Source organism: Tiliqua scincoides, chromosome 3, assembly GCF_035046505.1.
Source record: "Tiliqua scincoides isolate rTilSci1 chromosome 3, rTilSci1.hap2, whole genome shotgun sequence".
Lineage (NCBI taxonomy): Eukaryota > Metazoa > Chordata > Lepidosauria > Squamata > Scincidae > Tiliqua > Tiliqua scincoides.
Window position 1 is genome coordinate 2175285 of NC_089823.1, and position 14955 is coordinate 2190239.

The 14955-nt window shown below is 49.8% G+C and overlaps 1 protein-coding gene across 3 annotated transcripts in view; it reads left to right on the top strand.

Moving 5' to 3' along the window:
- Window positions 1-14955, top strand: part of ARAP1 (ArfGAP with RhoGAP domain, ankyrin repeat and PH domain 1) — a 103999-nt gene that overhangs the window by 42249 nt on the left and 46795 nt on the right. For all 3 annotated transcript variants that reach the window (XM_066620210.1, XM_066620212.1, XM_066620211.1), the window contains 6 exons: window positions 5861-6003; window positions 7118-7188; window positions 10748-10848; window positions 11143-11286; window positions 11511-11580; window positions 14515-14635. In XM_066620210.1, the coding sequence (XP_066476307.1) occupies window positions 5861-6003; window positions 7118-7188; window positions 10748-10848; window positions 11143-11286; window positions 11511-11580; window positions 14515-14635 (650 nt within the window). The remainder of the gene's footprint in view (window positions 1-5860; window positions 6004-7117; window positions 7189-10747; window positions 10849-11142; window positions 11287-11510; window positions 11581-14514; window positions 14636-14955) is intronic.

A 14955-nucleotide genomic window follows, 5' to 3' on the forward strand; every position in this document is an offset into this window, starting at 1 on the left:
GGGAAAACCGTGGGGAGCCGGAACTTGGCCGCCCTCCTGCAGCACTGCCTGTTGTGATTTGTGAACTGTGAGTTGGAGCTTCCGTCCTTTGTGTGCCCGCCTGGCAGAAATGCCACTGTACACAGGACAATGACTCTAAGTAGACCTGCATCTCGTGGCACTGTTGGGGTCCTTTCTGGTTTTTCTGTGTTTTGAGGCTGTGTGCTCTCTCCCTGTCTGTGTCCTGCACAGGAGCATGACTCTGAGCCAGAGGTGGGCCGAGATGTCCTGCCTCTGAGGACGTGGGCTCTGGTTCAGAAAAGCTGGCAATATGTTTCCTAGTCTTGAAGCTGCCACAAGATTCTAGTTTTTTTCCTGCTTCTTCAGAGGCCAATGAATGCACCCGTTGTTACCGTAACCTTCTTTGTTGCCTCTCTTCTCTTTACTGCCTCCTCTGCTCTCAGAATCCAGACTGCATGCTCCTTGGGACAGGGGCCAGTCCAAAAAGAGGCAGGAACTGTAGCAGAACTGGGTAAAGCATTTCAGAATAGAACTCACCGAAGCAAGTTTGCTCAACCAAAGCACTCTCACTGTTTGAGAATCGGGGATTCACAAAGGTTTGCAGAATGGTTCAAAGAGAGCCCTGCCTTGCGGGAGTGATGTGTCGCCCTGCTCTGGGCTTGTTTGCCAGTTGCCCAGCTTTGCCCGCCTCTTCTGTGCAGCTGCAGTAGGTTTGTCTGGCAGGAGGAAGTCTCTGCCTTCTGGTGATGGATTCTGGGTGGTTTGCTGCTCTTTTTTCTTCTTGATCTTGAGTTTTGCACTGTTCCGTCTGGGGTTTTCCGGAAGTCCTGATCAGGAAGTGCTTTGCGAGAGAAATGCACAAAAGCTGGTTGCAAATATTGGTGGTGTCTGCCAAGCCCAGCCTAACTGGCCCTCTGCCTCCGCCTTCTCCAGATTTTCTTTCTTTTTTTTTTTTTAATTTGCCAGAAGGAGGCAGAGAGGAAAAGCTGCAGGGCAGGTTTCCAAGGGAAGAGCTGAAACAAAAAAGGTGCTTTGTGAGCGCCTTCTCCTTTTTGCCTGGCTGGCATTTTGGAGTCTGGAGCTCCATGATGGTATCACTTCCTTGGCCTCCTCCACTTTCCTCAGGTAATGCAGAAAGTTTTAAAGTTTTACAGAGAGTTGTGAGCTCTTAGAAAATGTGGGTTTGTCAAGCAAGGGGCTGAGTGCACAGTGTAGAAGGTGGTTCCTCCACAGGAGCGGAGAGCCTTTGTGTGGCCACCATCCTCAGTCTGCGGGCTGCCTGCCTTCCTGCTCTCCTGAAATGGCTCACCTTGCCTCCTTAAAGCTTTTGGCCCTGGTTCTGCTATTTTTGGGTTAGCTGTCTGCAACTTTCAAAGGGAGGGGTGGGCAAAGAGTGGTCTGCTCATGTGGCAAAGAGGGTGAGTGCATATTCAGTTCTGTTGAGCCTCTGCTCCAGTATGAGTAAAGTGAACCCAAATTCATTTCAGAATCCTACAATTTTGATCAAGTTTAGAAGACTGAGAATGTCAGCCAGGCATTCTCTGAGACATGTTCATGGAAGTCAAAACCCTTCTTGTTGGATGTTCATGGGAAGTCTTTAATAAGGAGCAGCATTCGAAAATTGGGAGGATGGGGGAGCCCTCCTGCAAAGTGCAGATTCTGGGGTTTGGGATTTTTTTCCATTACTCTGTAGATGATTTGGGAATAGCCCATTTCATCTTATTTAAGCATATTGGCTTAGAGCAGCCCTTTTCAACAATGTGCTGTGGCACATTGATGTTCCATGGACAGTGTGCCATGGGAGTTTGTGGGAGGGTCATATTAGTAGGGCTGTTGGGTGATGGAAGCCCCTGGCCAGCAGTGTGGTGTGCCTTCTCAAAAAAATTGAAAGTGTGCCTCGACAATTTTAGCACTTTCTCAGTTTGCCATGAGCTCAAAAAGATTGAAAACGACTGGCTTAGAGTTATGGATTAGAATTTAGCAGGGTTTCATCCAGTTAAAGAAATATTTGTTTATTAATCATATAGCTGCTTGATTAAGTGATTCAAATTTTTATTTGGTTAAAAACAATAGTTCTGAAATAGGCACCCTTTCTTTGTCTTGAGATACGTGAATGTGACTTAGTTCAAATGTCGTGGGAAACCATGGTTTCCTGTTGAAAACCATGGCTCTCAACATGCCCTGAAGTGCCACAGCCAGGAACCATGGGGTGCTTTCCCCTTTCCACCTCACCTGCCTCCATTTGTGTGACTGTGGACACAATCCAAACCCCTTATGTCAGTGCTTTCTAGCACTGACATGAGGGCAATGCAGCTCCAAGGTAAGGGAACAAACATTCCCTTACATTGAGGAGGACTCTGTGAGTGACACCCAACTGCAGAATGCAGCATACATCCCATTGGCACCGCTATGCCAGTGCTGGAAAGCACTGACATAAGGGGTTAGGACTGCGCCCTCAGAGTCTTTTAAACCATGGCTCTGCAACTTGTGCCAAGCCCGGAACTATGGCATAACTCCAGTTTCCAATACAGGATGTGAAACCAGAATTTGAAGTTGACTTCACATCCTGGTTTGGAGCCAGACTTAAACCACTGTTCCTGTCTCCATGCGACCTGTGCTTTAAGGAAACCAGGTGATATCACAGCAACTTGAGTGGTAGAGCTGAGTGGAGGTAGGAGAAAGGAGAGCAGAAACTTGCAGCTCTTCAGGGCTTATCTGTAGAGTTGTCAACCAGGGTTTCCCATCACACCTCTGCAGGACCTGTGTCGTAGGAGGCAGGAGAGTTTTTCCTACCTGTGTGCGAGAGGGATGCCTCTTTCAATGTAGTGCTGGCCATCTGCTATGTTAATGTGCTTATATTAGAAATGATACCATTTCTTTTCAGAAGTCTGCTGCCTGATCAATCCTGTGGCCAGTTTGGACATTACTTTTTTTCCTGCCCCCACCCTACATGATAGGGTGCTTCTGTCCAGTGCTTCTGTCCAGGTTCTGGTCTCTCCTCTAGTGCTGCAGAAAATTCCGTTTCCTTAGTTGCCCCTCCACACCTCCTGATAAATCAGCTTTAAAAGTATTGGAAAAGGATCTTCTGAATCAGTCCCTGGACACCTTTTTAGTCTAACAAAGAGGCTTGTTGCCTTATGAAATCACTTGTTTGTTTCTGAGAAGACTGTTTGTTTCTAAACCAGGATGTTGAATTCACAGATGATGATTCGGATTGGCCAGCAGGCATCCGGTGAGCCAGATCGGATCCTGGCCTGGTCCTGTGTTTGTGGTGCTCTTTTAAGATGCTATTTCTTCCAATTTGTCTCCAGAACAAGCAGAGACTTTTTCTTGGATAGAGGCAGGAAAGACGGGTTATAAATCTCTTAAAGAAATAAATTGCCCCAGTGTTATCATCTAGGAGACTCTTTGCTTTCTCAGACACGTATTATAGCCTCCCGTACTGGATGTACCTATGCCTGGCTTCTGGCATATCATTAAGCCATTTCTGCCCAATGATGCATATATGCAACAGGAACCAAAATGTGTACACCTGTGGGCCAGGCAGAAATGGGTTAAAGTGGCCACAGCAGCAGTTTCCTGTTTAAGAGCACTTAACAAAGGTGAATAGGAGGCGTAGCCTTCCACAATGGCTAATTGGACTGTGCTGAGGGTAGAGCAAGTGCCAGCCCAACAGTCCAGCCACTCCTTGGCAAACCCCCAACGTGGCAAGTAAAAAATGCAGTGAAAAGAAATAACCAGCAAAAATGCAGCTCAATCACCTTGTGAAAGCACAAATCGGTAGCAGGACTGAATAAAAACCAGCATTTGGGGGACAAATTAGAAACCGACCTAAGCAGATAGGGCCTCAGCAGGCCTCCTGAGGGAGGGAATTCCACAGGCCTTGTCGCTTGCCTCCCCACCCCTGCACAAATGTGGAGCAGGGTCTCTGTAGCAGACCTCAAGGGCTGGCAGGGTGGCGGGCGGGGGGGGGGCAGGAGTCGGCAATCCCTTAAATATTCAGTTTAGGGTTTTACAGGCCTGGTGCTCTGAGCTGCTCTTGGAGCACATCGGAAGCTTTTCAAACAGCAGCGTTATATGCTGTTGGAACTGGCCGTTGTGGTGGGGTGGGAAGGAGCTGGCACGCTGGCATTTGGCTTCCTCACCCACATTCTGGTATCTGCCCAAAGGGCAAAGCAGCAGGAGGAAGAAACAGGAGGTGCAGTTCTTAGGAGGCCTGCCCCTTTGATCCTGGGAGATGATGGTTACTCTCTAGTGCAGAAGAGGAGCTCTGCCCATTCTCAGAGGCACTCTTGCCACAGGCTGCAGAGTCCTGGCTTTTAAAAATAGGCTCCAGGGCAGACCCGCACCCACTTCAAATGCAGCCCTGGCTTTGCCATTCTTAAAGGTAAAGGGAGGTCTGGACCTCAGGAAGGATGTGTGTATGTGCTGAGGGGGAGAAGGAAGACTCCTGGGTGCTGTATCAGCTGGGGTGGCCCTGCCTGACTTCACAGCTCTTTGGAGGGGGCTCAACTCTCACTTTCAAGCCCTCTTCTGGAACCCGGTGGGCCCTCAGCCAGAGGCTGGTTTAAGTCCAAAGGCAAAACAAACCCCAGTGATTTATTTTTGCTGTGCTCAGAGGAATTCCCCAGAGGCGGCGTCCTGAGAGTAAGCAAATCAATGCCTATTTCTCGTACAGTTTGCAGAGCCTGGAAGGAAGCAAGAGGGAAGTAGCCGCAAAACAGGGAACTAATTTCTGCTGGGTTTTCTGTCTGCAGCGAGACTGACCAGGAGGGCCAAACAAACATTATTGGGGTGGCAGCAGCACTAGGTACCAATCAGGGGGAGGGTCTCAGTAGCCTCCCTTTTTGCTCACCTTTGGAACCTCTTGCCAGCCAGGATTCCGCCTCACTTGTCTCCCCCTTTCCATGATCTCTGAATCAGTGTGATTGATGTAAGCCTCTGGACACCTCTGTGTTGCAAGCTTTTCAAAACAGTTTAGCCATCATGGCTCTCCCTCCTGTCCCCAAATTCCTGGAAATGGCTGCTGTCTGAGGCATGTGAAGGAGGAGTTTGGGGTTTTAATTGCTGCCCCAGGAGAGAATATCCAGCATCATGTGAGGAGCCTCAGTGCCTCTGGTCCAGTATTCTGTTTCCAGCTGTGGCCAGACAGATGCCAGCAGGGCAGAAAGGCAGTCCCCTCCCACCTTCACTCCCATGGTTTGTACCCCAGAGTATACTTCATTCAGAGTATGCTGCTCCTGGAGGCTCCATTTATTCATAATGACTGATAGCGGTGGGTAGAGCTCTCCTCCATGAATTGGTTTAGAAAGATGCATTGCTGTTGCACGACAGCAGTTCCCAGGTATTCTTGGGAGGGGGCCCGAGTGGTCTTGTGGGCTCTGTCAGAATGCCAGCTGCAGGGGAGGGCACCAGGATGCAGGTCTCTTGTTATCTGGTGTGCTCCTTGGGGCATTTGGTGGGCTGCTGTGAGATACAGGAAGCTGGACTAGGTGGGCCTCTGGCCTGATCTAGTGGGGCTGTTCTTATATCTTAACCATTTGGCTGTAGCTTGTAGGGAAAATATAAGCTCAGTAGTCAGAGGGAGGCAACCAGCAGGGGGAGGGGCGTCCTAGGTGTCTGAGAGAGCAACTCCTGACCTCCAGCCTCTTACAGTGTCAAGGGGGAGGGAGAGATGGGGAGGAGTCCCTGGTTGCAGGCCTGTGCCAGGCTCCAGGGGCTGCTGCTGCCTCCATGCGGTCTTGGCTTCATGCCATCGGACTGATGCAGAGCAGGCAGGCTGCAGGGAATCTGGCTGAGCTCTTTGGGATCTGAGAAGGGAAGATACCAGCTTTGTTTGACGCCTGGTGTCTTGTCACAGCCTTCCTGTGAAGGATGAATCCCAAGGCCCAGAGGAGCCGGCTGAAGTTTGTGGTGCCCTTTTCCCCTGTCCAAAGTCCCTGGATCTGCATGGCACAGCCAAGGAGCCTTCCAAGCCCACCCTCTTCTTGCAGCCGGCGTTTGGTGAGTGGAACCAGCCTCACAGGACCAGGCAAGAACAGAGCTGAAGAGAACACGCAGAAATCCTTGGAACTGTCGTTGTCTTCCCAAGTGTTGCCATTCAGAGTTTGAATGCAACCTCTGCCCTTGAAATTCAAGTTGTTTTGATCTGCTGGGATTTCTGGTTGTTTTGCAGGCCTCAGCTATGAAATGTCAGTCGGATATGGAGTGCCTCTGCCTGTTGGCCGTTGCATGCCTGCTAAAAGGCACCTGCAACAAAGGTACTTTAAGAACCTGCAGGTAGCAGGCACCATCTTGGAAGAGGCAGCCCCCTTCCTTCTCACACACGAGGAGGCGCCTCATCTGAGGCGGCATCTGCTGCAACAGAGATCTGTGCCCTCCAAAAAGAAAGGAGTGTGCTTTTCTCTTCAGAACAATTGTTTTTGTCTTGAGAAAATGTCTAGATATTTAATCTGATCAATTAGTCAGTTGCAACTCAGTTGTTGACCGAAGATTTTGTTCGTTGGATGCAGTCCTTGTCATTCTGTGGCACCTGCAGAAGTGGCGGCTGCCCTCTTAGGCACCCTAAATGGTCTCTGAGTGGTCAGCAGTCACATCTCAGCAGCATCAGACCCCCTTCTTTTCAAGGTCTCAGGGTCCGTCCCTGGAGTCTCTAGTGCAGGGGTGTCAAACATAAGGCCCGTGGGCTGAATGCAGCCCCCGGAAGCCATTTATCCTGCCCTCATTATAGTTGGTCTCTCCCAGCTTGATAGTTGGGCTTTCTCATATCTTGAAAATATGAATGAGATTTGCACATTTTCTCTTCTGTCATTTGCAGCTAATGAGTTTCTATGTGAGAACAAAGTGCTTATTTATGACCATCATCTAATTAATGATGTCGCTTTCTGCTTAATGGCATCATTTTTGACTCTTAGCAGGCACCATGAGTGCCAGCTTTGGCCCTCTGTATGAAACAAGTTTGATACCCCTGCTCTAGTGGGATGACTGTTGGGTGGCAGGGATGGAAAGCCATTGTGAGTTGGGGGAGACAGGGACTGCTGAGGACCTGACATGGGGGGGTTGGAGGCAGCACCTCCTTCTCGGTGCTCTTCACCCCTCTCTTGGTGTGTCTCTACAGATGATTCTGATTATGAGGACCCCCTGTTTGATGAGGAAACAGACGTGCCGAGAGAAGAAATGAGTGACCAGGTGAGTCGAGTGAGTGAGTGCCAGACCCATTCTGGGTTCAAAGGTCCACAGACAAAAAATGGAGTGGAGAAAATAGTTGACTTGTTAGGCCCCTTCCAACTCTATGATTCTATGATAAATGGTGTGAACTCCTGCCTTGTGCTAAGACAGCCCCAGGCCAACCCCCATCAAACTGTCTGCTTCAGTTCATAAGGTTTCTTGGCCAGATACATGGGACTTACTTTTGAGTAGAACTGTTTCGGGGCATCCCCTATCCTGCAGGCTTTGGGCATAGCTTAAAAATGTGTAAAAAACATTGTATTGAAATAGCTGGAGCATAATGTTATGGAATATGGCAAGTGAAATGGCTCTGGGATTTGGGAGCATGCTTTCACTTCTCCTGCAGCATGTTTGTTCCATTTCGATTTTCGGTTTTTGTGTTGTGCTACTTTTGAGCTCATTCCTGACTTCCTTCAGTGGTCCTTTGACAAAGTAGTTCCCCTGGATCAGGGCCCTTGAGGAGAAGGAACCCTCTCATCTTCTGGCTTTGCCCCCCCGCCCAATCTTCCTGTGTTTGTCCAAGAAGCAAGGAGGACAGGAGGGAAATCATTGGTGATGCATGTCTGGGAGAAAGGAGTTGCTGGAGTTGTTTCAGACTCCTCCCCTCGGAGACATGACCTGACAGGTACCCAGAGCCTGGGCAGCTGGCTTTGTCTATAGTGAGGCAGGTGAGACCTCCTCTCTCTCTGTCCTGCCGTGGACTCTGCCCTGCCTCCATGCTGCCGGCATGCAGAGCCTGGCAACTCCCCCACCCTCTCTGCACTCATTCTGCCCCTGCTGCTGGGCAGTCCGATCTCTTTGCACTGAAGCAGCAAACCCGACTTTTCACGAAGAGCTCTGCATGCGCAATAGTTCCCGCTGCTATAAATAGAGGGCTGAGCCTTTGCTCAACATCCTGTTGAACTGAGCGCCAGTCGAATGGGGAGGACAGAGAAACCTCAGCTTGAAGGAGGCCTCTCCTGTCACAAGCCTCTCCCTTTCTGCCTTGGCACATCAGTGGGGGATTTTTGACTTTCCTGGCCTCACATGTTATTGACTGATTGACAGTGGCGGCCATTTCAAAGTGTTCTCCTGTTTGCAGTGCCAGAATGCTTTTGTGCAGGGCTGCAACATTTAACTGATTTTATAGATTAGGTTAATCATTTACAAACATTTTGCTCAGTCAGAATGCACCTCCCCCAATGTATTGGGCAGCAGACACTGTTTTTTGAGCTGTGAATTAGTTGTTTCAGTAGCAAATGGGGGGGGGGTGTCCCTTTATAGGTGGTCCCTGCTGTGACGCATGAACTGTAGAGACCACCCTTTTCCTTCTTACTTAATTCATATGCAGAGATCACTATGTGGGAGTCTCCCTCCCCCCCCATGCATCTCCCTTGGGATGAACATCATAGGCTTGGGGTACAACATTTATGGTTAGGGGCAATGGCTTCAGGCTCCAAATAAGGACACCTGACCCCAGAGAGGGGGCTGCGCTTCAGCCCTCTGTTCACACTTCCTGCCACTGGGAAATTTTCCCCTTTCCCTTTTTATAGAGGCTCCCAAAAGTTCTTCTGGGGGTGCTGATCACCTGCCCCTCTCACCGTGACCCTGTCCATGACGGGTGGCTTGGACGTGCCTGGGGGGACCTCAGCACCCACTGATCCAGCTGCTGGAAGGCCCGCCCCCTGTTGGATGGACGGCCTTGCAACTCTTCTCCTTTCTCTGTGGGGTGTTGCATGGGTCTGGGGGACCCCTGCCCATGAGAGTCAGTCTCTGCCAGCCTCCAAGAGGGCAAGTCCTTCCCCACCTCTTTTTAAAGTATTTATTCAGTTTTTGAATAAAGGCACCCAAAGCACCCAAAGTGGCTCAGAACAACATTGAGAGAACATACAATTCAAATCAAACTATAAAATACAAAACAAAGTGTTAAAAGCAGATAACTGTTAAAAATACTTAAAGAATTGAAAGCAACCAGCAGAAGACAGAGTGCATGAAATATCATCGTTCATAACATAATGAAAGCACCAACAAAACCTTCAGGTGCTGCAGGCTCCAAGGTCTGAAATGAGGAGGTGTCCTGGGCAAGGAAAGTTTTTAGATGTGACTGGGGGGCTCTGTAAAATGGAGCTGTTCTCGACCCCAAGCGGTCCTTTTTCCTGCTGAGCCTGGACGGGTTCCTTTTGCCCCCTGCATTCTCCCCTTTTCTCTTGGTGCTGCCCATCTCTCCCTTTGTGTTCTTCCCTTCCTTTCCTGGGCTGCGTCTCCTTCCTCCTCCCCAGCCATTCCCTCTGTCCCTGCAGGCCTCCTCTTCCCCCACTTGCTCCGCCTTCTTTGTTCCACCCTCTCTATTTCCCTTTCTCTCCTTTCTCCTGTAGCTTTTTCCTTGCCTGCCTTTTGAAGCCTCCCACCCCTTTGCTGTGCTGCTCCCACTGGGACGGGCAGCTACTGCTCTGCCCCTCCCATCTCTCTCCTCCCTCTTAGGCGCGCCACTGCATCGCCACAGTGGGCCACTTGCAGTGGTGCGCCACTTGTGCTTCTGACATGCAGGGTTTCCTGTGGGGTGAGCACAAAGAGGGTTCCTAAGCCTTTTGCAAATGAAATCTGCTAGATGTAGATGTAGAGCTGAGTGCAGTGCCTCTTGCCCTCAGTAGTACTTCTGTGTGCTTTGAATTTCACGTGGTGGTCTTCTGAACATCCCCTTCTCCCAAGTGGTGAAAGTTCTTGCCAAGTTCTGCAGCTGTGGTGCCATGCAGCTTGAAGTTGCGCTCTGGGCAGCCTGGAGCTCAGCAACCCTGAAGTTTGGGGGTGATGCACGACATCATTGCCGAGCTTCCAGAGACTGCGTCGTGACTCAGTCGTGACGCTGCATAGCAGGAGAAGGGGTCTGTGCACCTTGGTGCCTTTGTTGCTTCCAGGTGAAGGATGCTCTAGCTTCCTCTGCTGGGACTTTAGTAACTGAATAGGATGCACTGTTTACTGGGCATGCTCTAAGTCAGGTGCAACATGTGCCCATAAGGGAAATCACTTGTGCAGGCAGGGATCAAGTGAAGTTGCTCACGGGATGGTGTGGGATGGTGTGAAATGGGGGGGGGGAGAGAGAGCTTTTTTGTGGCCATAAAAATACAATAACTGGGAAGGAGACTCAAAAAGAACTTGCAGTGCTGTGTCCACAATGGTCACGCGCACAGCTAAGCCTAACATCAGCAGTTTCAGGGAGAAGGAAGGAGCCGGGGAAGTCCACAGATGGCAAAGGGGCCTGTAGTGGCTCTGCCCAAACAGGAGGCAAAGGAGGGGGAGCAAAATGTGAGGAAATCAGGAGAGTTGCGGGGGAGGGGATGGGGGCTGAAGGACTGGGGGTTATCTGGTCATGGGGAGAGGAGGAAGACCCAGGGAAAGAGAAGTAGGGAGAAGCACCCAAGTTCCTGCTGTGGTGCGAGACCATGGCTGAGTCTTTGATCTCTGCTTAGTAGCTCTTCTGGCGTGCCCAGCAGCCCTTGGACCCAGGAGTCCTGACTTGACACTTGGCATCTTCTCTCTGCAGGAGGAAGCCACACCCACGACCCGGCACTCTATGCGGTTCAGCAGCCTGTTCAGTGAGGACGAGCTAATTGAGGATTATTACAAGGAGGAACCCCCCCCTCTGTGAGGACCGTCCTTTTCATTCTGTATCTCTGTGTGTGAGCAGTGGGCATTTTTCACTGTCCGTTGTGATCTTGGTAGAGTTTGCCGCAGACTTTGCTCAGGTCACAGCTGTCTTGAAAGAGCAGGAAGGCTGGAAGGATGTTCAGGGCTTGCTCCACATCCCAGGAGGAAGCTGGAACTTTGAGGCCTTGGGAGCTGGCATCAAACACTGTTTGTGGACAGCTGCTGCCCCAGGGGCCAGGCCTTTTCAGAATCTCCTAAGGGTGCCTTGTTTCGTATTTGTCTCCTCTACAGCAACCACCACTGGCATGACGCCACCCCCTGTCCCAGCACCTTTCTGTCGAGTGGCTACAGTGACAGCATGGACAGGTCGAACTCTGTGACCCAACCCTCACTCGTCATCAAGGCAGGATGGCTGGACAAGAACCCTCCACAAGGGTGAGCAAACCACCCTCTAAACCTGTGCCTTAAAGCCCCTGTAGAGCACCTGCGTAGTTTCATTTTGCAGTCCGCGTAGCTCATGGGCTGAGAAAATTGGAACTCTCCCGATTGACCACTCCTGGGTGCCTCCTTGGGTGCCAGCATGAACTGAGAGAATCTGCCTGTCCTGGCGGTTCACAAGTTGCCTTATTATCCCCACTTTCCGGCTCCACTGCCTCTAGGTCCTACATCTACCAGAAGCGCTGGGTGAAGCTGGACACAGACTATCTCCGATACTTCGATGGTGAAAAGGTGAGCTGGGGAGACATTCACCCTCAAATCGCTTAGGCCGTGCATCACCCCCTCCCAAATCCCCACCCTGACCTCCTGCTCCCTCCTGCATCCAGCTTGGATCTGGAGAGCTCTCCTATGTATCTGACATAAGAACATAAACATAAGGCCCACTGAATCAGACCATAGGCCCATCTAGTCCAGCTTCCTGTATCTCACAGCGGCCCACCAAATGCCCCAGGGAGCACACCAGATAACAAGAGACCTCATTCTGGTGCCCTCCCTTGCATCTGGCATTCTGACATAACCCATTTCTAAAATCAGGAGGTTGCACATAAACATCATGGCTTGTAACCCATAATGGATTTTTCCTCCAGAAACTTGTCCAATCCCCTTTTAAAGGCATCCAGGCCAGATGCAGTCACCACACCCTGCGGCAAGGAGTTCCACAGACCAACCACACGCTGAGTAAAGAAATATTTTCTTTTGTCTGTCCTCCCAGAACTCAATTTTAGTGGTTGTCCCCTGGTTCTGGTGTTATGTGAGAGTGTAAAGAGCATCTCTCTATCCACTTTATCCTTCCCGTGCATAATTTTGTATGTCTCAATCATGTCCCCCCTCAGGCGCCTCTTTTCTAGGCTGAAGAGGCCCAAATACCGTAGCCATTCCTCATAAGGAAGGTGCCCCAGCCCCGTAATCATCTTAGTCGCTCTCTTTTGCACCTTTTCCATTTCCACTCTATCCTTTTTGAGATGTGGCGGCCAGAATTGGACACAATACTCCAGGTGTGGCCTTACCATAGATTTGTACAACGGCATTATAATACTAGCCGTTTTGTTCTCAATACCCTTCCTAATGATCCCAAGCATAGAATTGGCCTTCTTTACTGCCGCTGCACATTGGGTCAACACTTTCATCGACCTGTCCACCAACAACCCAAGATCTCTTTATTGATCTGTCACAGACAGCTCAGAACCCATCAGCCTATATGTGAAATTTTGATTTTTTGCCCCAATGTGCATGACTTTACACTTACTGACATTGAAGCGCATCTGCCATTTTGCTGCCCATTCTGCCAGTTTGGAGAGATCCTTCTAGAGCTCTTCACAATCACTTCTGGTCTTCACCACTCAGAAAGTTTGGTGTCGTCTGCAAACTTTGCCACCTCACTGCTCAACCCTGTTCTCAACCCAGGTCATTTATGAAGAGGTTGAAGAGCACCGGTCCTAGGACAGATCCTTGGGGCACACCGCTTTTCACTTCTCTCCATTGTGAAAATTGCCCATTGACACCCACTCTCTGTTTCCTGGTCTTCAACCAGTTCTCAATCTAGGAGAGGACCTGTCCTCTAATTCCCTGACTGTGGAGATTTTCAGTAGCCTTTGGTGAGGGACCGTGTCAGATGCCTTCTGAAAGTCCAGATATATAATGTCCACGGGTTCTCCTGCATCCCTGTTGACCTTTTCAAAGAATTCTATAAGGTTTGTGAGGCAAGACTTACCCTTACAGAAGCCATGCTGACTCTCCCTCAGCAAGGCCTGTTCGTCTATGTGTTTTGAGATCCTATCTTTGATGAGGCATTCCACCATCTTACCCGGTATAAGTGTTAGGCTGACCGGCCTATAGTTTCCCGGGTCCCCCCTCTTTCCCTTTTTAAAGATAGGCATGACATTTGCTATCCTCCAATCTTCTGGCACCCTGGCCGTTTTGAGGGACAAGTTGCATATTTTAGTCAAGAGATCTGCAACTTCATTCTTCAATTCCTTAATAACTCTTGGGTGGATGTTCCTTTTTATTCTCCTCATTAGGGCAAGACTTCCATTTATGGAAGGAAGCTTCCTTGCCCTTTACAGCCTCTCTAACTTGGCTGGTTAGCCATGCGGGCACCCTCCTGGATTTAGTGGAACCCTTCTTTCTTTGTGGTACCCACCTCTGCTGGGCCTCTATTACTGTTGTTTTAAGCAGCCTCCATGCACTCTGGAGAGATTGGACTCTTTTTACCCTCCCTTTCAACCTCCTTCTAACCAGCCTCCTCATTTGGGGGAAGTCCGCCCGTCGGAAGTCAAGGGTTTTTGTGAGATTTGCCCAGTATTCTTCCCCCGACGTGCCCGTTGAAATGGATCGCAGCATGATCACTGTTCCCCAACAGCTCCGTAACACTGACATCTCTAACCAGGTCCTGCGTACCGCACAATATTAAATCCAGAGTCACCTGCCCTCTGGTGGGCTCCTTGACTAGCTGCTCTAAGGCACAGTCATTTAGCATGTCAAGGAATCCGGTCTCCTTTTCGTTACCAGAACACAAATTGACCCAGCCAATATGAGGATAATTGAAGTCCCCCAAGATTACAACCCTGTCCCTCCTTGTATACTCTGTCTGACCTCCCTGATCTGTTTCTTCATTTCAAGGTCCCCTTCCGATTTCTGGTCTGGAGAAGGCTCATAAAGAAGGTGCCTCAGCCCAGCAATCATCTTAGTCGCTCTCTCTCTCACCCACCTGCAGGCCAAAGTGGGGTATCCCCCTAAGAGATGTGCCATGTCTGTCTTCATCCTTGCATCCCACCCTTTGCTCAACTGATCTCTAGGGCAGCCTGCAACAGATTCCAGCAGAACAGAAAACTACCTAGCAGCCTTTCCTTTTTGGCCAATGGCTGAGGCCAGAGTGTTGTCCTTGTTTCTTCAGTTCCTGGAGAAGTGGCTATTCGGGCATAAGTTGTGTGGAGATGCAGCTGTATACTACCTTGCCAAGGGCTGGCCTTCTCTGGTCACAGGGTTCTTCCTGGGAAGGAGGAAGGCACAGGCCTCCCACATAGCAGAGGTTGGAGAATCCTCCGTCATCTCATTTTTTGTGACTGACAGTTGCATCATGTGACTGTGAGATGTTAGAAACCCTCCTCTGTGTATTTTGCTGACCAATTGACATCTGTTTCTTTTTTTGGTCTGTCTGTAAATCAGGACATTTACTCCAAACGACTCATCCCAGTGTCATCAATTACTCGGGTAGCCAGCATTGGGGACCAGAAATTTGAAGTCATCACCAACAACCGGACATTTGCCTTCCGGGCAGAGAGTGACGGTATGTGAGACAACTTCTTCTCTTTTCTGAGCCTGGTTTCTCCAGGATAAGAGATGCTTTGCAGTTCTCTACTTGCTTTTGGGATTTGAGCTCTTGGGACTCTTTCAAAGGGAGAGGAATCCTCTCTCTCTCTCTCTCTCTCTCGGGAAACTTCTAACGAAGAGAAGACAGGACTGTTGGAGAGTAATGCAAGTTCTGGACCTGAGGCCCCTGAGAATAAAAATATTATGGCGTAATGATGTTTCAAAGCCATTTGTGACCCAGTAAACGTATCTTGAAGCATATGTGCCCTGTACAGCCTTAGGTCATGACTGCCTGTG